Raw genomic sequence first — 25218 nt, forward strand, 5'->3', positions numbered from 1 at the left:
CTTACTGCAAGTGCTATCATGTTATACACAAGAAGTGACAAAGGAAAATTTTGTAAAATAATGATGCAAACATAGAGCAAATGATGAGAGGGGATATGCCAAGAACAATGTTAGTTCTATTCTATATACAAAGCTCAGCTCTATTTCTGGATTTTTAGTGCTGTAACAGATTTCAGTTAGCATTTAAGCATCTTCATTACCTGATAAAAACTTCTAATCTTGCTGGCTTGAGTTTTTCTTTGCGCTCATTATAAAGACAAATTTTTGTCATTCATATTTTTCCATAATCCCATAAATGCAGCTCTGCAGTCTATCAAACAAGTTCACACTTCAAATTAATAACGTAAGCTATACTTTTGCATGTAATAATGTTTTGGTCTGAGATACTTACAGCTTACCTATACTTTGTCAGAGGTAAAGAATGTTATTTGAACGGTCAGTCAGTTTACAATGACACACAATACAACAGAAACCATTTTTTAAATTGTAAATTGGTAAATGGCGGTACAGTTAATGGTATTTAAAGAGACTGATGAAATGGGAAAGATCCAGATCAAGCATATTGGCAAAGTTCCTTGAACTTCTTTATAAAGTGATATCAAATTTGTGGTAAACTTGTTTCTTGTATTTGTGTGTGTGCCTGTTTCTACACCCTTAACCTATTAGTATGTTTGCCATATACTGCGCATGATTTTAGTCAGTGGAAAACACAACTGAGCATTGTTGCATATTTATTTATATAATGAAATTGACTTTATAGACTAAATAAATCAGCATGAAAACAGCACAATTGTTTTTTTTGCAATGTGTTGCTTTTTACACCTGGTTTACAATATATTTGACTGCAGTAGGCAGTTCAGTAATTTATACAACTTTTTTATGTAAAGATATATTCCACTGCTGATCTTTGTAAACAATTTTTGTGTAAATAATATTTTATAAAGTTGTTTTAATTGCGATCAATCTTAATCTTAAAATTTATAATTATAAAATGTACTATACAGAGTATTTAAGTACCTCCTTTTATGGAGTTTACAAGCTTCAAGGCATCCAAAAGTATATCTTTTGTATGATGGGAATGTTTCTGTAACAGTGCTTTTGAAGCATTACAGTGTGATGTTACAGTACATGAAATATATTGAAATCTATGATAGCATAACAAATCTGTAAATGATGAGTGACATATAGAAGAATGCATTTCTTATGCTGAGTCAGTGGGTGAAAATGGAAGGAGATGGGTGAGAGTCAAATAAATTTATGATGTGAGAGTTAGAGATACAGAGAGACAGTAAAAGACAGAGAAAGATGAAAAGAAATGAAAACGCATAGCAGTGTACATACCACAATTTTTGATACAGTGGGATACTTCTTAGAGCATACTTTTATCTCTCTGTATGCATTTTCAAGGATGTGTCATGGTGCCTGCTGTGAAGAAGATGTGCTAGAAGGCACTGTCATGATGGTTCTTTGCAACTGGCATATATGAAAACTAAGATATGCCATTGTTCTTTTGCAGAGTTATGGGATTCATAACTCCCAGTTTGGTTAAGTAATTTAGATACTTCTTGTCAAACTCTGGTGTAGCATTATAATATGAAATTATCCATTAATGAAAGTTACTGCTAATGCTAATACTGATAAATAATCAGTACTGGTATTCACATGAAGTATGGACAGTGAGACAATCTGCAATGATTGTGGACAGCCTTTTACAATTTCAATCCCTAAAAATATTTTTAAAGTTTGTTTGTAAAGTGCTGCTGTATCTGAGCTAAATTCTACTCAGAAAAAGTGGAAGTTAGCTTAATGATGGTCAGGATTCAGTGGAACACTGTAGGTTATGCTACACAGAGAAGCATTTAATTTTCTTCCCATACTGTATCTTTCATTTCCAAATCTCAGAATCACATATGCCAGCTGTAGAGACCAGGCTCTGAGTATTACGGAACAATGACACCCCTTAAGAGTTACTAACTGTAGTGCAAGCTTTTTCAGGATCACAGTTGCAGTTAGAAGGAGTGTGAGATACGGCATGAACGGTGTTTTGAGAAGATGAAGTGGGAATAAGCAGTGCATCATGCTCAGAGGGAGATGAGAGGAAGGCGCCATGAGAACCTCCACTCATACTGAGGTGTTGCTCCACAACAACTGAATTGTCTTCCACAGCTGGTGTCTCATTATTTTCATTCTGTTCTGGAAGCTGAGATTCTTGTTCTTGTTGCTGTGTCTCTAGCTGTGAATGTTGTCTCTGTATACACTCATGTGAAGCAGAAGTGGCTTCATAGCACGGTAACAGTCGACAGCGCACTGATGTTAGTATGGCCCCAATCACCACTAGAGCTCCTCCTGCACCAAGCAGAGCATATCGATGGTCGGAGGCATCTGCTCCTGGTTTGAGCTGGACTAGTCCAACTATCAGCAAAACTGTACCCAGCAACAGGGACACCACCAACAAGTGGAGAATAGATACCTGTCAACACATATGATAAATATAGGTTTAGGCACTGCTCTAAGTATTTTAATAATCTATAAATGAAATGCTTTGCTTCAGCTTTAATTTATGACAAAGCTTCATATCTGATGACAAAAAAATTGTCTAAGATAATCAATATATGCATTCTCTTCCTTAAAGAGATTGCTAAAGCTGAAACAACTATAAATCAAACACACCAAATGATCTGCAAAAGAAACATATATTTTATATAGCATATTATTTTTTATATGTTAGAACTGAATTAGAAAACTTCATATATTTTAAATGGGACCTAATAAACAGAAAGCTAATTTTAAAAAATGCCTTGATGTATACTAGGGTCAGTTTAAAAGTAAAGTTGCCTTCAACATAAAAGTTGTTGAAATGATCACAGGTATTCAGTAAAGTGATCTCATCCAAGTGGTGTGATATTCTGGCAGTTGCCATCTTCAGGTGATCCTGATGTCTGCTTTTCTTCCACTCCTTATTTACTCCCTTGCCCCCTCCCCATGCTGAAGATCTTGAGCCAAGCTGCCCAGGCATGGCTCAAGTGCTGAGGTGTTGGGGGAAGAAGTGTTATGGAATGTTCTGAATCACAGTCTGCAGTTTATGCATTGCTTCCACCAAGCTCATGTTACTGCTGCAGTGGAGGCACTTCTAAGTTTGTCAAAATATCATGCGATTTGGGTGACACCACCTGACTGAAAACCTGCATACATTTTAAGATAATTGTATGCTGGGAAAGCCTAAAATCACACTGAAAGAAATTTGATTTGAACATGGAAAATCTTTATTTGGCATGCTCCAATTGTAAGTGATATTTGCTTGTCTTCCTCTGATCTCTGAATTGACTTACCCAGCTAGATGTAGAGGGAACCAGAAGTTTAATGTGGACACTGAACTGCAGTACTACATCATTGCAGAAATGAAAAGAAAGGAGAAATTGCTATATTTATGAAACATGGAATAAAGCTGTAGGCCTTAGGCCTAACAGAGTACTGCACTGAATGACTATTTTCAAGCTGGTGCATTGGTGAGACATTAGACTCATGTTTGGAGAGACAATATTTCAATTTCCATCTAGCCATCAGATAAAAGTTTTCCACTTTCCCTAAGTTGCTTAAGACAAATACTGTGATGGAGTTCCTTTGTTCATGTGAAAAGGACACTGTCAGTTTTCTCCTCTAACCAGAGTTCATGCTCAATACTTCATGACCTTGTCACTTACATGAAAAACTTTAATTTACCTCCTTTTTTCATAGAAGTGAACAAGTGCTGTGCTTCCTTAGTGTGTTTGGAAGTGCACAAATAAGTTGTTGTGACATTGTACAGGCCCCCAATAGGAGATGATGTTTCAAATTTCATCAGGTCATTATAGAGAGTAAAAATAAAACTTAGTAGAAATAATTGTGAAGTTATTGTATGAGGGGAATTCTATTAGTAATGCAACACATTTTGTGAAAGCAGGTTGGTTTTATTCGGGATTCCAATATACAATCTTATTCCCCATTCTCTTGCCTACAAAACCCTATTGTTCAACATAATCTCTGTTCAGTGTAACTGCCTTATGCACTTGTTGAGACTGGAGCCATCTTGCTGCATCAGTAACCTCCCAATCATCCATGTTCTGCTTCCCGTGGAATGCATCATTCCTTGAGCTGAAAAGATGGAAGTCGGAAGGTGTGAGATGTGGGCTGTGGAGTGTATGATGAAGAACAGTCCAGTGAAGTTTTGTGAGCTCCTCTTGGGTGCACAGACTCATGTGAGGCCATGTGTTGTCATGCATAAGGAGTAATTCATCTGATTTTAGGTGGCAATGAACACAGTGATGTCACTTCTTCAATTTCATGAGGGTAGCACAATACACTTCAGAGTTGATTGTTGTGTATGAGGGAGGACATCGAACAGAATAATGCTTTCAGAGTCCAAGGAGAATGTCATCATGACTTTACTGGCTGAGGGTGTGGCTTTGAACATTTTCTTTGGAGGAGAGGTGGTGTGCTACCATACCATGGATTACTGTTTTGTTTCCAGTTAGAAGTGATGAATCCATGTTTCATTGCCTATGATAATGTTCAACAAAAATTTGTCATGATCAGTCCTGTAATGTGCAAGCAATTTTGCACAGATGGTCCTTTGTTGCTCTCCATGGTTTTCTATTATGTGGTGAGGAACCTAGTGGGCAAACATCCTGGAGAACCCTAACTGGTGGAAAAGTGTATCAGCATTAAAAACAGAAATGTCCACTTGGGCAGCAAGGTGTTTGTGATCCATCAGTCACCTTGAATGAGAGTGTCTGCATGTTCCAGCATTGCAGGAGCCACAGTCGTGGTGGCTGGCTGGTACATGGAAGATTCAACAGGTTTGTGCAGCCTTGTTGTGGTGATGACAGATGCCTTGTCCAATGACTCATCATACATTTGTTCACTTCCAGGTCTCTGTAGACATTCTGCAAGCTCCTATGAGTATCTGTGATGCCCTGGTTTTCTGCTAAAAGAAACTTAATGATTGATCTCTGCTTGGAATCCCCCTCCGTTACAGATGCCATTTTGAAAGCTATGTATAGTGCTATCACCTATTGGAACTTCGTGAAACTGTAGGGGTTGAAGCAGGAACACTCTACAATGTTACATAACAGATTCTACATTTTTTCAACCAAGATACACTGAGAAAAAATGTGTTGCATTAACTATTGAATACCCCTCATATATGAAGGTCCCAATATGGTAACTGTCTTTCATAAAATACACGTCAGAACTTAATAAATTGTTTCTTTGGTCATAATGATCAAATGGCAGCAATAAAGCATATCCATCATCTGGTCTAAGTTGCAAGGTAGAAGTACTCTTATACAAAGCCATAAATCTTGACCCAGTTAACTATTCAGAGATAATAACTGGATGAAAAATGAGAAAAAGTTTACCAAGTACACACAGTAGAGATAATTGTTTCCAAAAACCATTCTTACAATGCTTTGAATTCAATTTTTCCTCTTTACAACAGTAATGAGCTGATATTTATGACAAACTCTAATGTCTCATTACATTATGCTTCATTTATTGAAAAACAATAGAAATTTGGAAATGTAAAGAATGATACAAAACAAACCTGAACTCAAGTCCCACATAAAGTATTAATTGATCTAAAATGAACCCAAAAAGACAGTGTAAGTACTGGATCAGAAAGACACATACTGAGCAAGATGTGGCAAGCACTATGGATAAAGTCAGGATGATATAAGGAGTGTCACTTTGAAGATGTACAATATGCACCCTGAAGGTGGCAAATATGCGCAGAAGATGGCAGAGAGCTGCAGAGAGTGGCAAGAGACAATTGCCAGACCATGTATGCAGAAATTACAAGAAAGAACCAACGTGTGATTATGTGAACCAGTTTGTTTTGACTGAGTGAACAAACATGGCACAATCAGGTAAAAGGCGTCAGGTTATAGTTGGTGTCACAACTACTGTGAAATCTGAATGAGAATAATAAAAGGAAATTGTTGTAGGTATTTCATATATTTTCAAACAGAGTCTTGGACAACTAATTTCAGTACATATAGAATGATATAACCCACCACAATGCCAAGAAATCACAAGGTAACAGAAGAACAGACTAATTCCTCCACTGGAGTTACCACAGACTTCTGTCAGACAGCTCTTCATGTTAATTTGATTAAATCCATTTGTTTTTATGGTGTAGGTACAATAAATAATTTTCATTTGGAGTTCAACTCAGTTCTGATATGTGGTCAGATTTAATATAACAAGCAGCCAGATTAAATAATATAAACAGGTATAAAATTAGCATTGTGTACAGATATTGACAATTTTCAGATGAGACTGTAAGCAGATTAAACTAGGTTTAAAGTGCCAACATTATTATGGTCCACTGTATAAATGATTAGTGCTATGTTTTCCATTATTCAGTGAGATAATGACAGTGTTTGTTTTACTTTATATGTAAACTGAAGGTGGCGGGAAGAGAAAGGAAACAAAAGGGACTATTGATGTCAGCTGCATTGGGACTTTTCACTGAACGAGTGGTGACTAGTCAAAATGTGTGCAGGGCTGGAATTCAAACCCAGGATCTCCTGCTTACTAGGCAGTTGCATTAACCACTGTGCCACCTGGACACATTGTGTACCAAAACTGTGCAGACTGTCTCAGCTTGCTTCTTGGCCAACCTGCACTCCCCCCTAGCACCACAGTCCCTGTCCATGTGCTTCATTCTCGTATTTGGAGGTTCCTGCAGCAGGTCAGACATAATTTTGCATCTACAATGAAGAAGGTGGATTCACAGCCCATCGAGGTGAATGAATTATGTGAATTTGTGGTGTCTGTCCTTTTGGAGATGTCTAAAATAACAGATATGTCATATTCATATACTTGTTTTGCTTGTCACAGAAGACAGATTAAGCAACAGCAAGTACATTATACTAGCGTACCCTTGCAAGAACAAACAATTATCTAATTACAGTCATGTTATACTTGGCTCCCCATGCCATGATTCAGAACAGTGGAATATTCTGAGAAAATTGCACGTGCAAACATTTAGAATAGTAACACAGTGGTAATCACTAACAAACTTAGCATTTGTGAAGTGTGATGAATTCATAAGCGAGATACTTGTTCTGGTCATGTACAGAGTGTTGTATTTGAACAGCATTGAATAGGTAAATGGCAACTGAAGTAGTGAAAACATATTATATCATCTATAAAAGAACTGTATTTGAAACGTTTATTGGAGGAGAATAGGCAATATGAAAAAGGAAAACTTTTGGTTCATTATCATGACATTCAAATTAAAAGTTACAGAAACCAGACACAGAAGATCATGCAACAGAAAAGTGAATGCAAATGATGAAATGTGTATTGAGAGTGAAACATTACATGGTATGATCATATTTGTGAATGATTCCACAAGAATTGGACAGGATGATGGAGGAGCCTGATGGTGCAAAATTAATGCCAAGCATGATGCAAGCGCAATGGCAGCCAGCAGGCAGGCAGTCACCTGTTCCTTTCTTCATAGCTACAACACCAGAAAGCGAGAATGTGAACTTGGGAGCAGTATGGGTAGAAAGGCAGACTACAATGAAATCTAGTGACCTTGGAGGCAACTCCAGGACAAGAAGTTAAGACTGGGGCACACAGCAAGTGACTGGGTGGAGGCAGCTGAAAGCTGCAGGTCCTCATCCTATCAACTGCACAAGAAACATCCCAGAGTGTAAATTTATGACTTGATACAGCAGGAGAGTAGCCTATGCTTCCACAAGAAATGGGTGATGACAATGATGCAGTGACACAGAAAGTAATGCCAGCCGCTGGCCAGACAGATATCAGAGTTTCAGAATGGACATGATTGGTAATGACCAATTCCACTTACTATTCCAATTAGTTATGAAACTGGGAGAGGAATAGGTAGAAACTGTACGAAAACTAAAGGAATATATGTGAAAACAGGAAGAATTTGCACAAAACAGGGCAAAGCAATAAGAAGAACTCAAAAACAGGGTAACAAGCACACCAAGGTTGCTCAAGAGAAAAATAAATTGACGAATGATACTGAAACATCAATTGAGGACATAACAGGCATTCTGCAGAATCAAGATAAGATACTTGAAATGTGTGATGAACAGATTACTGAGTTACAAGGCACAGTGGAAAACTACATTATTAAGTTGTTTCATCAGAGTAAGGATTTCATGTGAATCGACAAAAAAAGTTAAGTGCATAGAAATAAGTAACATTAAACAGGAAAGCATTGCGCAGAAGAAGTTTATGGATGTGAAGGAAAACTTGTAGAAATTAATTGGGACACACAACAAAATAATAATGGAGAAATAGTGATAATTTCAGTTGTCATTTATAGATACAGAACACGTTGCAGGTGCAAATAATACTGCCAGAAGAACTTACTTTTGTCACAGCCCCAACAAATAGCAGGCTTAGTTTGCATATGGATCCAAAGTTAGCGCAATATGTGCAGCTGATTGCTATTATGAGCAGGAGACAAACCACGTAACAATTCGTACTGACCCTCAAAGATTTGGATAATCTTTGTCAAAGTGGAATGAATCAAAACCATAATAGGGACCACTTTCCACCAGAACAATGGTTTTAACAACAGCAAAGGAATTTTCAACCACTGAATGAAGAAAATATGGGATCAAGAAGTCTGTGGAATACGTTTGGGAATGACTGGAATAGAAATGAACGTCAATTTCAAGGAGGCAATAGATATCCTAAAAATCAACCTCAACAATGGGCCAGAAAAGATTCCACATTCAGAAAAGTAGCAGTTTAGGAAAGCAGTCCAGGAATATGAATAGGAAATGGATTAATAAAATTCATTTACAGTGTAATGGTAATGGAAATATGGAAATGCTTAAGGTGCACTGAGACAGGGAAAGATGAGAATAGAATGTCAGTTATAAGAGAGGGCAGAAATGTGTTCCAGTAGACTTAGAGATGTGAAACATGAGAGATTATGTACTGGGAAAGGAAATTATAGAGATGAAAGAAGGCAAGAGATACATTCAAGGAGAAGAGTTTATGTTGTATTCACAGAGATTCAAATAATGGAAAAGAAAAGAAAGAACAATTTTGTCATAAATATCATAGATCGAGAAGATATTCAGTAAAAATTGTTGGAGGAGAATCAAATGGTTCAGATTTGAGTAAAATTTTGCAAAGTCAAAATGGTAATGACAGTAGACACTGCAAGTTATAACAAGACTACACCTGTGCGGTTCTGAAGTATAGTAGATGGTGATATGTCTAACCAATTGTTCAAAACAACACATCTTTTATTCTTATAATATTTTGTAACATTGGTTATCCATATTTCCTCAATGTGAATTTATTTTTTTATTGTGATGTTTGGGGATGAATATTTTTATGTCATGTTTATTTATCTTCTTTTATTATGAAAGACTATCCAAAACTAATCGATTATTCAAAATGTAAGAAAATGCAATCGATATATGATGCAAAATATTCTAGTTAAATATCATTTGTGAACAAATATTGATATGTATTGCACTCTATGAGTTATTGATGTAAAGCTTTTGAATCTTCAGTTTACATTTTCTCTGGCTGATAGTATTAGAAAAGAGTTGATTGTGAGCTATGTTGGAGAGATGTCAAAATGTACAAGTAACTCTTCTCTGATGTACTGTACCTTTTTGGGTTACATTCTTACAGTATAAAGAAAAATTGTTTTCTGGATATTTAAAAGTGAAGACTCTCTAGTAAAATGACTTGAACTGTGTTCCATTTAAAGAAATTGTATTTATACTTGAATACATTATTCTGAGAACACAACTGATTTGCATTATTAACATTTAGTTTCAGGACCATTTATTTTCAAGACAACAAGCAATAATGACAACAACGACAACTACTACTACTACAAAGAACAGAAAGATGAGAATTATTTACAAGTACCAACTTTCATAATGAATGGTGTTAACAAAATAGTTCTTGTACCCATACTCTGCAATTTATTTTTATCAATTTTATGTAGGTGTCCACCAACAGAATTGTAACTGCGCTTTTATTACATAAATTATTTAACAATATTTCAATTATGTGCAGGACAGGATGGCATTAGAAATTGAGGCTACAGTGATGTCAAGGGAAACTTTTAAGAACTGTGAAGTTGTTAATTCATGTAAGATACTAGTCATAACAAAACTGAATTGGAAAGTTGCATTTTTGGAAACAAGTGTTCAAGCACTGATAAGTGAGGCCATTGTAGTGGAATATCAAGGGAGAGTATTGAAATTATGTTTATTGGCAGTAGAAGATTTGAATGCAGATGTCATAGTAGTTATCAATTTTTTGCATTTCTGGCAACATGTGTTGAAATATTGGTAAGTGAGGGAGCTGAGGTAGGGGAATGTCAAGTGAGAGAAATGGAATTATGTTTATTGGTAGTAGAAGGTTTGAATGCAGATGTCATAGTGGGAATCGATTTTTTGAAGAGAAATAAAGGAAGACTGGAGCTATGTAATGAAAATGTTGAGTTAGAGACTGGAGATCTAAAGAAAGTGTTAAGATTTGGGAAAAAAAGCAGAAGAAGAGTACGGAATTGGCATGTCCAAGAATAATTGAAACAGGTCTGGAAGATTCACAGGAAGATATGGGCAATGCATCACTTAATGATGAAGTAGCTTTGTGACGACAATAAGTCAGCTTGGAAACCATGGAGAAGATCGAAGAAAGTTTGGCATATATGGAAAGTGATTGGGAAGATCTGGGAAGTAACTGGGAGGATTTGGAAGCAGACAGAGCTAAAAACATGAAGAAGCTTGAACAAAGTTGAGGGTTAATAAGTGGAAGATAAGGAAACTATTTGGGATGATAGTGAAGCAGAAAAAGTGCCAAAAGAAGAAACAGAGCCTTGTGTCTACAGTAATTCAGAAGAAGTATCATAACTCCAAGGCGAACAAGATAATTTGAAAATCAACTTAAATATGATGAAGAAATATGAAAAGTAAAGGATGGCAACCGATGGCTGTGTGACAAATGGGAGCAACTTAAAACAAAATATTCTGAGATAGAAAGGAAATTGTAGACAAACAAGAGCTGTACAAACTACTGTTATAATCAGATCTTCATAGGGCAAACATGAGTAACATTATCATTTTTTAAAAAATATTTTCTGTGTGCCTTAGAAGCTGAAATTTTTGCAATGCATTTCTTTTGGTGTATTCTACGTGCCTGAAAAGGGTAAGAACTGGTCTGAAGATAAATATTGGTCAGCTCAACCATATATGCATTAAGATGTGCTTATAGACTTTTCAGATAAATCAAATGTCAGTTCATCAATCACAATGATTCATTTGCTCACTAAACGCCATTAAACTCCCCTAAAATACCTCCCTGTTTATAATATCTTGAGACTGCAGTACTTAAATAGCAGCTACAGTTTGTTCAAGATCCACTGCATCCTTCCCAGGGAAACTATGGCATTGTAGATACTGCTAACAAAAAAATATGGTTCAAATGGCTCTGAGCACTATGGGACTTAACATCTGAGGTCATCAGTTCCCTAGAACTTAGAACTACTTTAACCTAACTAACCTAAGGACATCACACACATCCATGCAGAATTTGAACCTGCGACCGTAGCGGTCACGCGGTTCCAAACTGAAGCGCCTAGAACCTCAAGGCCACTCGGGATGCAGAAATATGCATTTTGTTAATTCCATCTTTTGTTACACACATTACTGTGTTCTCCTGACAAAATTCAGAGTAGTAGCCACTTGAATTGTAGACAATAGCTATATGAGGTGGAAATGAGTCTGGTGCTAATGCTCGCCAGTGCTGTCTGAAAGCCGCCTGTCTGCAATGCTTCCTACAGCCGTTGAAAGGTGAATAGTCAGCAGCTTACATGTCAAGCACAATGACTGAGGCCGTTCCACATATGTTAAGTTTTGACTGTGGTTTTCCACTCAAACATCATATACAGACAAACATGATATGTGACAATGGGTTTACAATCAAATGCAATGGACACTTAATAGCTCATTAAGTGACTCATTTCACATCTTAAGACATACCATGCAAAGGATTTGTACAATAACTTTCAAACTCAGTGGTGCATTTAGATCAGTTGGGGCACCTGCTGCCCAAAAATGATGGGTCTCCTCACCCATCTGCACCTCCCTCCCCCCACAAAGAACAAGAATGCAAGCCATCCCGTAAACCACATCTTTAATGAATAAAAGATTTGATATGGGATTAATGTTTTATTTCCAATAAAATTGAATATGATTCGTGTATAATAACCATTTTCTCTTGGCAACTATACCACTTCAGAGTAAGTTGTAAATTAGCTTACATCTTGCATGACCCATGATGTCTTAAGTGGTAACTCTAACTGTGGACATGTCATTCCCTAGGGTTTCAAGTTAGTACTTCTTAATACATTCATGTTCAGAAAAAACAGAACACCTTGAATGACTAGTGTTAGGACATTCATATTCACAGGACATGTAAATTACTATGTTCTGTGGAAATGATTAGCATTTCAGTCCCCTCTGCCCAGCTTGTCTCCTGTTGCCTAGTAGGCACAGGGTCACAGCACTGCACCCATTATGTCCCCATATCCCAGACATTTTCAATTGGCGACAAGGCTTGTGATCTGGCAGGCCAGGGCAAAAGGCATCTACGATGTATTACACTGTTCCATCATTGCACCAGAGCTAAGAAGGACGCAGATGCGTTCTGCAATGCCATTTGGATGAGGTATCAATCTCCTTGTGGGGTGGCCTGGGTGGTACAACTTGGTCCATCTCATCATGTTCAGTGACCTTCCTTGAACCATTATGCACACATCCATTGCACTACCAAAACACTTCATCCCACATAAGCAGCAGTTTCCTGGATGGATGCCTCACATTCACTCATACCAATCATGCGCCATCTTTCAAAATCACTGACTTGACAGTACAGTTACACATATATGTGCAAGGCATGCAGAATGAGTGCTCAAGTCACACTGTTCCATTACCTTTGGTTTATAGTGATAATGAGAGCCACAGGCACATTTTACCAGTAGGTGGTGCTGCGCTGTGCTATCGATGTTGACCTTGAAGCTGCTGGCTGACATGGTTCATATGCTAATCATGCAGAACATACTCATGTACATGTGCTAGTTTCTGAAGACGAGTCTATAATATCATTTTATAGCTTTCGTATAAAGGCAATTTTTTTCGACTTCCTCCTCAGTTGTGGGGCTTCAAAATCAGTTTTCACGTTCGAAAACAGCACACTTGCCCAGCATGATTCATCATCTCTAACAAGAGAACAAATTAAACATTCACTAGACAATAACGAGATACAAAAGGAACATTCAATAATTGCCAGAATGTGTAAGGATGCAGGAACCAAGGTTAATGATTAACTGCGATAATCTGCAACATCTGCGACACAGAAACTTCCCTGATCATGTGGACAGCCTTCCGCATTGATTCATCCACTTCATAAGAAAGGTCACAGAGTGGATATAAACAATCATCGTGTCTGTTCTCATCTGTTAATAACCTACTGACTTCTTTTGAAAGAACTTCAGTCTCTTCGTCGATTTTCAACGTGCACATGGCATGTGACAGCATCCACAGGAATATCCTATACAATGCACTTCTTGACTTCAGAATCCTTGAGAAGAGAGTGAGAATGGTGAAAACTCGTAATGATGGCTTAAGGGCACCAGCGCATTTCTGATGAGTCACGTCAGTTCAAAAATGGTTCAAATGGCTCTGAGCACTATGGGACTTAACATCTGTGGTCATCAGTCCCCTAGAACCTAGAACTAGTTAAACCTAACTAACCTGAGGACATCACACACATCCATGCCCGAGGCAGGATTCGAACCTGCGACCGTAGCGGTCACGCGGTTCCAGACTGAAGCGCCTAGAACTGCACAGCCACACCGGCCGGCGTCACGTCAGTGAGGCAGGTATCAGACAAAGGGATGCTGTTCAATTCGCCTTAGAGAAAGTAATATGAGAATGTAGGCAACAGGAATGGGCTGGTTTACAGATGGATGGTAATTTCAATTGTTTGGCATATGGTGATGATATAGTACTGCTAAGCCAGTATGACCATGAATTGAAAGAAATGTACCAGAAAAGGGACCTTTAGAGCAAAAGGTTGGGCTAAAGGTGAGACAAGACAAAATGGAGGTCGTGCAGTTAGGAAGGAGACCAGAGTAGCAAGAATTTCTTGAGATAAATGGCGTGAAGTTCAAGATAGCTCACCACATTAAATACTTGAGGTCTTGGTTTACCAGCAGCAACAATATAGAAATGGACATCAAGGAAAGCAAAGTTGTGGGAATGAAATGCATGTATTTTCTCAGGGAGATGCTCAGCTCAGAATCAATATCAGCGACTACTAACATGAAGATATATAACACACTGACATGCCCAGCAGTCATGTACAGTTCAGAAAGCTGGAACAAGACTAAGCGAGAAAAGGAAGAACTATTTATATTAGAAAGAAGAGTAATTAGGAAGATATGGGGGACTGATCTTAGATATGGAAGAATGGCGAAAGAGGAGAATGAGGAACTCTACCTATTGATGCAACAGCCAACAATACTACAGAAGCAGAAGAGCAAAAGTGTCCAGTGTGCAGACCATTTGTTCCATATGCTAGCAGAAAGACGGGTGAAGAAAGCACTTGCGGCAAACACCAGGTGCCCCATAGGACTACCGAGGCAGCATTGGATGGACAATCTGGTGAAGGACCTGGTAGCCCTGAAGGAACCCAGTATGAAACAGAGAGGAATGGAGGCAGTTTGTTGAAGCAGCACGTGGTCTGCAAGGCTTATGACCGCTGGGTATATATGTATGAACTTCAGATACAAAAAAACAGCTGGACTTACAGCTGGAAGAATACCAAGGAGGATTCAGGAAAGGATGTTCATGAGCCAAACAGATCGTGGATCTTATGCATGAAATGTGTTATCTCTTATATGAAACGTAGAAGTAAGAAATTCATAGTGACAATAATTTAAAAACGGCTTATGATTCTTCTCGAAATCCTGAAAGAAACTGCCTTGGATAACAGACCAAAGGAAAGGATCTTAGTGACATTACCACCAAAGTTAAGTTTACAAGGAGAGATTTTAGATGCTTTTGAAATCAAGTCAGTAGTCAGCCAAGAATATGGACTCTACCCACCTCTACTTTTTAACTTTGTACACGTGAAAGTGATTCGAGAGCTGCGTAAAGATATGAGTGACAAAGATGTTGAAAATGGATTTGGAGTTGGCTGTAGAAACATGAATTTAACAGTTGACTGCCTGACCTCTGAAGGTGACCTAAAAATGTCTTCTGAGTCGCTAGACACAGATGCAGAACAAATCAATGAACTGAAGACACAAGCAGCCAAGGTGGGGAGCTCCACATACCTTTCGAAAAAACTGAAGTCAGTTCACAGAGTACCAGCACTACAAGAAGGGGAAATCAGATGGACAGAGAAGTTTAATATCAAGGAGGGAGAACGGAGTCAAACACGTTTGAGAAAGAAACCTTTGCTTGATGGATCAGGAAAATGGAAACAGCACATCAACTGCTGATAACCAAAAGTGTCTACAAGAACAAATCAATATCAGTTAACGCCAAGGTACAATGATACTACACAGTAATACGACCTGAGGTCCTATATGCTTCATGATGAATTTTCAGTCTCTCACCCTTAAATAATACTCACAAAATGTTAGAGACTATTATTAGTTGGTTTTATTAAATTGGAAAAAATAGCTGAAGACTACTAAGCACAGAAGGCAGAAAAGCTTTTTATCTTTGAAGTTATTTTACGTAAATCACAGATATAATAATTCAAACTGTACCCTCAACAATTCAGAATGCCTTGTTATGGATAGAAAAGCTCTCACTGAGAAATTGTGACTATGAGAATGACAAATCTTGAGGAAAATCCTATGTCCAATCAAAGAAAATGGTGAACTGAGGTGACGGGACAATCATGAATTCTATATACATGCAGGAAAGATCACAGACACCATTTGCAGGAAGAGAATTATTTTCTATGGACCAGTTGCTTGTATGAGTCCTGCAAGGTTTAGCAATCGGATCTTCCATTACTTTCTCAACAAGAAAACCACCAGAGAAAGGTGATTCACAGAGATAGAAAAAGACCTGCAAGATGTGGTAATAACATGGGAGGACAGCCATAAACACATTCCGCTCAAACGGAGATTTCAACAGCACCTTGTCCCCCCCCCCCCCCCCCAAAATCCCCAGCAAAACAAAAAGCTTGGCTGAAGTGAGGAAGGAACAGCACAAGAAGTGAATGTGGGAATACTGGGCTAAGTTAAAGCCCAGGCGCAACGAAAGTGAAAAATACTGTGCTGTTGAAATAGCGTGGTCAGGAGATACCCTATACAAGAAGAAGAAGAATTAATGATAGGATGATAGGCTGATAATAACCCCAAAGTTTGTAGCAGTATAACATAAATGGACAAAGTTCAAAAATTTCTCATACAAACTTTTTATGAAACTTGAGTTCTTAACTTACAGGCATGTATCGTAACAAAACTCCAAACGGTCAGGTGAAGTTTCCAAAATCCACCTAATACTATTGTTTCTAAAATTCAGCATCTCCAAGCTCTTATTACTGCAGCTAAACGATTTAAAAAAAAATACTTTATAAAGACAATATTTTCACAATATTTATGAAGAATGGAGCTTGTTGTATGCTGTTTGGAGTTGTTAGCAATCCTGTACAAGACAGCGAACACTGTCAGTAGCAGCTATACCTTGTTTGTACACAGAACTTAATTTACGTGTTTTCTTACCAATTATCTGTTGCGTAGTGTTTAGCAATATTTTTAGGGTCACGAAGTCCGACTTTGTAATATAGTGCTCGTGTTTGGCGTAAGCAGTAGTCAGCAGACGTCGCCTAAATAGTTTGTTTAGATCATGACAAACTGCCTATTGGCTTCTGTCTCGGGTTCTTCGGCCGACGTTCATCTAATGATTTTACTGACGTTTCGCCAGCACGAGTGGCTGGCATTGTCAAAGCTTCACCCTCCATTGCCGGTGGTGAACTGGAGCCGAGCTCGCGGCCGCAGACTATATGTACCTGGCGCGCCAACGTCCGAGGGCTTCGCCTCGGTCATTTCCGGTGCGGTTCTCCTCTTGCTGCCTGCGACGGTCGTTCGCTGCAGTACGGGAAGCCAGGATCCGTTTACCTTGAGACTTTCCTCTTTCTCGTTGAAACTCTTCGCGTGTTTTTGTATTTCTACAGCTTCTCTGAACAAGTGCGTGTGACAGTGCTTCTGTATAGACAGAACTTCCGTGTCGGCGAATTTTATTACGTGGTCGGTATCACTCAGTGCGTGCTCTGCCACGGCCGATTTCTCCACCTGCCCCAACCTGCAATGTTGCTTATGTTCTTTGATCCTGGTATTGATTGATAGTCCAGTCATTCCGAAATAAACTTTTCCGCATGTGCATGGTATACGGTATATTCCCGACATTGCAAGTGGGTCCCTTTTCTCCTTTGCCGATTTAAGACACTCTTTGATCTTCCTTGTCGGTTTGAAAATCGTCTTTACACCGTGTTTGCGAAATATTCGGCCGATTCTGTCCGTCACTCTGGGAATGTATGGCAGAAAGGCCGTACCCGACATTTCTTTTTCTGATTCTTTACTTCGCCGAGTGTTTGGCTCTGTTACACTTCTAATATAGCTTGTGGAGTACCCATTGCTCCTCAGAACACTTTCCAGGTGTTGAACGTCGGCCGAAGAACCCGAGACAGAAGCCAATAGGCAGTTTGTCAACAAGTGGCCGCCACGAAAGCCTTAACAATTTTGTTTAGATCATGTTGTTTAATCGTTTTATTTCTTGCTACTAATTTGAAGCTAGCGGCAGCAGTTTAATTATTGTCTGTGTTGAATATCAGGGCATAAATTTCAAGTTTTCTAATCTGTTTGCGTATCTTGTGAGTGTTAGAGTAGCATTATCTAGCTTTGCGCTGTAGTTTCACTCTAGGAGATAATATGCTGACATTACTTCAAGTTAATATTTGTTGTATTAGAAATAAGATGTTAGAATTGGAACATTTCTGTAAGATTAAGAATGTTGATGTAATATGTGTATGTGAGCATTGGTTAGTTGCAAATGAGGTAGATATGTTTGTACCTCAAGGATACGTCACTGCAGACATAATGTGCAGAAAGCAGAGGCGAAATGGTGGGGCTGGGATCTTTATCAGAGATAATTTCAACTTTACAAAAATAGATGTATCATCTTACTGTACAGAGTTAGATGCAGAATTTAGTTGTATAAAAATGACTGATGAAAATCTAATAATTGTAAGCCTATACAGATCTCCCAATGGCAACATTGATACATTTTTTGAAAGATTTGAACTACTGGTTAGAAAAATACTAATGCATAAAACAAAGATTGCCATATGTGGTGATCTTAATATAGAAATGGTAAACACAAGTAATGAGCCCTCAAGAACTTTTCTTAATTTATTAAGGTCCCTTAATCTGTACTGTACCATCCAGTGTCCAACACGTAAAAATTCATGCATAGACAATATTATTGTGAATTTTCCCCGTGGCAGCTACACTGTTAGCCTTGCAAATAGGTGCTTTGCAGACCACGACCCATTGCTTCTCAATCTCTTTAGTAAGCAACCAAATTCCACTAGTGTGCACAATATGGGTAAGAAGACAAAAAGAAGAATACATTATGTCATTTATTCGTATACTAGAGGATGCAAGTTGGGACTTTGTCTATAAGTGTTCATCTGAGAAGTCTGATGTTGAAACTACCTTTGAAAACTTCCTTAAAAATTATACAGAATTATGGTATTCATGCTCACCACTAATTAAAACCAACTCTTCTGGAACATATAAAAATAAAAAGCTGGAATGGTACACAGACGAACTGGTCCAGATAAGAAAAAACATGCTCGTACTATACACAGCATATAAAAATGCATGTAAACAAAGATCAGAGCAGGAGGGCACCTTTTATGCAGCATACCAAAAATGTAAAAAATTCTACAAACTTAAGCTGATACAGACAAAAAAGGCTGCTTATGAAGGGTACATAGAAGGTGCAACAAACAAGTGCAAGGCAGCATGGCAGATTGTAGCACAAGAAAATCCCACACGTCACACACATGAAACTCAGCTCACTCCAAGGGAACTAAATGACTACTTCATTAGCTCAATTAAAGAAATTGAAAGTAAGATAGAAAAAACAGATACATCTGCAAGCGATTTACTTAATGCCCTTCCACCAGTAGATCATGTCTTTAACTGGTATAGTATCACACCTGCTCAGATTAAAAGAACAGTCACAAAATTTTCAAATTCTAAAAGTATGGACTGCTACTGGCTCTCCAATTACATAGTAAAAAAAACTGTAGACTCGATCGCTAAACCATTGGCATTCATATTTAATAAATGTTTACAGTCAGGAGTGTTTCCCGACTCCCTCAAAATTTCCAAAGTTATTCCAGTGTTTAAAAAGGGTGACAAACATCTTCCTAAAAGTTATCGCCCAATCTCAATTGTGCCAATATTTTCTAAAGTATTTGAGTCACTTATGTACACTCAATTAAGTAGCTATTTTGAGACACACAACCTTTTGAGCAATAGTCAGTTCGGATTCCAACAGGGCAGAAATACCACTGCGGCCATCCTGGAAATTGTTGACCAGACATTAACAGCCTTTGAAGACCGGAATATGGTGTCACTTGTCTTGTGTGATCTGAGCAAAGCTTTTGACTGCATTCCCTTTGGCACCCTGGTTGCAAAACTAGAATTTTATGGTGTATGTAACCCAGCATTAGCAGTAATAGAGTCATATCTTCATAATAGAAGACAGTTTGTCTCAGTTAAAAATAATTACTCCCCTGTAGCAGCAGTTAGTACTGGTGTACCACAGGGCTCGGTTCTGGGACCCTTCTTCTTCATCATAGCCATCAATGACCTACCTCATCACATAAATAGTACTACCATATGCTATGCAGATGACACAACCCTCCTCACCTCACATCAGAACATCTCAGCTTTGGACAATAACACACAGGAATCACTCAAATCAGCCATCCACTGGTTCACATCCAATAAATTACTGTGTAACTCAGAGAAAACACAACAGCTTCTCTTAGGGTTACCCAAAACCATAGAAAACAAAACTGTAAAACTATTAGGAATGCATATTGATTCCAAACTTAATTGGGAAGAACACGTAAATCAGGTTTGCAAAAAGCTTTCAAGAGTCTCCTATCTCCTTTGGAAACTTAGGGACATGATTAGCATGAACTTTCTGAGAACAATGTACTGTGGACTCTTCCAGTCACATATTACATATGGCCTTCTCATATGGGGGCACAGCTCTCACAGTAACAAAATTTTGTTGATGCAGAAAAGAATGCTGCGCATAATGTGTAAAGTCGGTCCCACGGAGCACTGTCGTCCTCTCTTTATAAGGCTAAGACTGTTGACCATTGTAAACTTGTATATTTATATCTGTGTGTTACACATTAAAAACAATGGTATGGAAGGTGTTGTCAGGGAAGAAATTCATAACTACAACACTAGAAGGAAGGCAGATTATGATATACCAAGACACAGACTAACAAAAAGTAGTAACTCACACAAAGTGAATACCTTAAAAATATTCAACAAACTACCGCAATCTGCTCGGGACATGCCCACAAAAATTCTTAAACAAAATTTGTGCAATTGGTTATCTGACAATCCATTTTATTCTATGCAAGAATATTATGATCTGAGTAGCACAGAGACAAACCTGTAATTGCATAATTAACTTAATTAACTACTATATATACTGTTACAAAATATTTCATATCTAATACCTTTGTATTTCAACTGTGTTAGGTAACTACTTTATTTGCCAGTGTTATGATGTGTTACGTAACTACTGTGTTTGCTACTACAATGTAACTCATTTTTGGTACCTTTGTATGTATCTGAAACAAGAATATGTATTAAGCATTGTAGTCACCTGCTTAAGGTTTATGTTATTTGTAAGTTACTCATATGCTAATTATATCTATGCCTTATATATAGTGTCTGGAATATTAATATTATTTTATGTACTGACGAAGCCTATTTCATCTTGCATGATCAATGGCTAATAAAGAATCTTGAATCTTGAATCTTGAATCTATCAAAGCGACACAGGAGCCTCGCAAGGAGGACATCGCTAAATTGGGGCCAGAAAAACCGTCTGAACACTTCTGCCCTTTCTTAAAGAGCAAAAACTCCCCACTTTCTCTAAATTTGACAACAACCACCCTTTGTCTACAAAGTGCAATAACAACATGCTGTCTGTGATGTTACACTACGAATGCTGCTCGCTCCTGAAGTGCTTCGCCAACGCCACTGAGCCATTCTCTTTATTCATATGCTCTTTAGCATTACTTTAAAGTTTCTTGAGTGGAAGCAGCGGCCGGCCATTGTGGCCGAGAGGTTCTAGACAATTCAGTCTGGAACCTCGCAACCGCTACGGTCGCAGGTTCGGATCCTGCCGCGGGAAAGGATGTGTGTGATGTCCTTAGGTTAGTTAGGTTTAAGTAGTTCTAAGTTCTAGGGGACTGATGACCTCAGATGTTAAGTTCCATAGTGCTCAGAACCATTTCAACCATTTGGAAGCAGCTACCAACATATTCGAACTAGCGGCGTTACGTTTTACATTTCCTGTTGTCCGTTCTATATGGATGCACACGATGCAACACGGGTTTAGTATAGGTTTTTAGAATTTACTGGGGCTTGACAAGATGCTCATAGATTTTATGGTAGACAGTAGCACCGTGAAGGGCTGTGACATAGATATGCTCTACAGGAAAGTTCCATCTTTGATGAGTGAAAGCCGCTAGCTTTAGTTTCCAACAGTGCTTTGGGAGTAGGGCCATAACAGGTCACCATTATAGCTTTATGTCTGACAATGCATGTTTGCTGTTATTTTTGATCAGACAGTGTAATGTAATGGATATGTAAATCGACAGGAATAATTTGCATCAATTGTTCGTAAATCACCAGCTCTGGACGATCCGCAGTAATATATTGTTGCTGAAATTTGAGAGGGTTCAGTGGGATAAAATCTAAGCCAGCTCACATTTGACTATAGCCCATACAGTTATTTAATGCAATATACTCTAACGTTTTTCAGTAGAATCTATTTATTGTCATTATTATTATTATTATTATTATTACTACTACTACTGCTACTATTGTTGCTACTGTTACTGTTATTATTATTATTAGTATTACCCGTGTTTCTATATTTGTACGAAGTCTCTATTTCTTTGAAACATTTGTTTACCTTTCTTATTTGTTCATGTTGTACTCCTTGTTGTCATTGTGTTGTGTTCATTATCTTCTGTACTGTAGTTTGCTGACTGAACATTTACTTACTTTGTATTTCTTATATTCCATGTATATTGTAGTAATATTTGAAATAATATTTGTAAACTGTATTTTGGACTTGTCGCCCCTCCAAGTGAATCACTCGCTATAGGATATACAGTTTTTACACTAAGGGCTTGATGCACTAATTTAGTCTGCTCATATAACCCTACAAATAAATACACTCTAAGAAAAAAATAACCGAATTGGACGGAAATTAGTAGATATGATGTGCGTGTACAGACAGAAAATGATTACAATTACAAAAAATTAGATGAACTATTTAAGAGAGAGAGCTTCACAAATTGAGCAGTTCAGTAACGAGTTCATACACCTCTGGCCCTTATGTAGGCAGTTTTTCGTTTTGGTATTGATTGATAAAGTTGTTGGGTGTCCTCCTGAGGGATATCCAACCAAATTCTGTCCAACTGACGTGTCAGATCGTCAAAACCCCGAGCCAGTTGAAGGGCCCTGCCCATAATGCTCCAAACGTTCTCAACTGTGGAGAGATCTGGCGACCTTGTTGGGTAAGGTAGGGTTTGGCAAGCACGAAGAGCAGCTGTAGAAGCACTCGCCATTTGCAGGCGGGCATTGTCTTGCTGAAATGAAAGCCCAGGCTGGCTTGTCACGAAGGAAAACTAAATGAGGAGTAGAATAACGTCGACGTACCACTATGCTAAAAGGGTGCCGCAGATGACAACCAAATGTGCCCTGCTATGAAAAGAATGGCACCCCCCGATCATCAGTCCTGGTTGTCGAGCCATATCCCAGGCGACAGTCGGGCTGGTATCCCACGCTGTCTGGGGAACCTCCAGGTATGCCTTAGCTGGTCATCGGGGTTGATGTCGAAGGGGGACTCACCACTGAAGATAATTCTACTCTAGTCAATGATATTCCAGGCCGAAGACGGCATTTTGACGATCTTACGCTCCATTTGAACAGAATTTAGTACGAAATTCCTCAGGAGGATTTCCAACAACTCTACTCATCAATGCGAAGCCAAATAAATGCTTACACAAGGACAACAGGTGAAACAATGTGTTACTGACATGCTCAATTTGTAAAGCCCTTTCTCTTCAATAAATCATCCAATTTTTCTGAAATTGTAACCATTTGCCGCACGGGATTAGCCGAGCGGTCTCAGGCGCTGCAGTCATGAACTGTGCAGCTGGTCCCGGCGGAGGTTCGAGTCCTCCCTCGGGCATGGGTGTGTGTGTTTGTCCTTAGGATAATTTAGGTTAAGTAGTGTGTACGCTTAGGGACTGATGACCTTAGCAGTTAAGTCCCATAAGATTTCACACACATTTGAACATTTTGTAATCATTTTTTAGTTTGTACGTGTACATCACATCTACCGATTTTGGTCCCATTCAAATAATTCCTTCGTAATGCGTCGTGTTTTTTGTTTTTGGTCTTAGGGTGCAAATAAAATGTTGTTAGGAAAGTGGATGTGAGGAGACCTTGCCGCAGACGTAGATCTCCCTGGAGAAGGGGTCGTCGAGCTGCCGCACGCTGGGCGGACTCTGCGGCGAGGGCGAGGGCGAGGTGGCGCGCGACGGCGGCGAGCCGCGGCCCTTCAGGGCGGCCAGCTGCAGCTGCAGCTGGCTGGGCCGGCGCCCGCCCCCGCCGGCGCGCTTCTCCTGCTTGCGCCGTTCGTGGCGCACCGCCACCGCGGGCATCGCGCCGATCATCGTCACTCCTGCAACACACACACCGTGCCACAGGTCACTCAGCGGCTGCCGCCCGGCTTTCCCTTACGGCTGGTCCACGATTTGCGAAAACTACAACAGTTTGAAGGCCTCAGCAACCACGAATGAAGTCCTGGAATCTACAACTCAGCTGAATGTCCCTGGATTTTCCCCCATTCCACAGCACTATGAACTGAACGCTTGTTTCAATGCAATGCATATGACAGTCGGCAACAGAAACCAAAACATTGCATTGAAACAAGCGTTCAGTTCATAGTGCTGTGGAATGTGGGAAAACCCGCAAATTTGCATTCATAAGAACACCACCAAAAATGCAACAGGAGCGTAATATGTAAGAAATTGTCCACGCAACCTGTAAGTACAGTTCAAAACATTACTACTTAATAGGAAATACCAACCACCAGAACTGTTTATAACTTACAGGAACAGTGACAAAAATGTAAATTAAATAGCTAACATATGTACATATTTCAGGCCACTGATGATGCCTTGCAGAAAATAAAGGCGAAACGCGTATGGCACTAAAGTTGTGTTTTATTCAGTTGCTGTCAGACGGTCCATAAGCAATAAGTGTCGGCTGGGGTGGTCGAGCGGTTCTAGGCGCTTCAGTCTGGAACCGCGCGACCGCTACGGTCGCAGGTTCGAATCCTGCCTCGGGCATGGATGTGTGTTGCGTCGTTAGGTTAGTTAGGTTTAAGTAGTTGTAAGTTCTAGGGGACTGATGACCTCAGATGTTAAGTCCCGTAGTGCTCAGAGCCATTTGAACCATTTTGATCAAGAAGAAGTCACTTGGGACTACGTCTAGTGAATAGGGTTGATGAGGAACCTATTCAAAGCCCAGTTCAAGCACTTTCGCCATTGTTATCGCTAATGTGTGGGATGGTTCACTATCTTGGTGGAAGAGCACAGCCGGCCGAAGTGGCCGTGCGGTTAAAGGCGCTGCAGTCTGTAACCGCAAGCCCGCTACGGTCGCAGGTTCGAATCCTGCCTCGGGCATGGATGTTTGTGATGTCCTTAGCTTAGTTAGGTTTAACTAGTTCTAAATTCTAGGGGACTAATGACCTCAGCAGTTGAGTCCCATAGTGCTCAGAGCCA

At 39.1% G+C, this 25218-nt stretch overlaps 1 protein-coding gene across 1 annotated transcript; it reads right to left on the reverse strand.

The window, feature by feature from the left end:
* Window positions 1-876: 876 nt before the first annotated feature.
* On the reverse strand, window positions 877-24093 carry LOC124775559. The gene is made up of 2 exons (XM_047250389.1): window positions 23875-24093; window positions 877-2470 (listed from the first exon to the last, which is right to left on the reverse strand). The coding sequence occupies exons 1-2, from the start codon at window positions 24091-24093 to the stop codon at window positions 1961-1963; spliced, it is 729 nt and encodes a 242-aa protein (XP_047106345.1). The 3' UTR covers window positions 877-1960.
* Between the last annotated feature and the right edge of the window lie 1125 nt (window positions 24094-25218).

Source organism: Schistocerca piceifrons, chromosome 2 (genome assembly GCF_021461385.2).
Source record: "Schistocerca piceifrons isolate TAMUIC-IGC-003096 chromosome 2, iqSchPice1.1, whole genome shotgun sequence".
In the NCBI taxonomy this organism is placed as follows: domain Eukaryota; kingdom Metazoa; phylum Arthropoda; class Insecta; order Orthoptera; family Acrididae; genus Schistocerca; species Schistocerca piceifrons.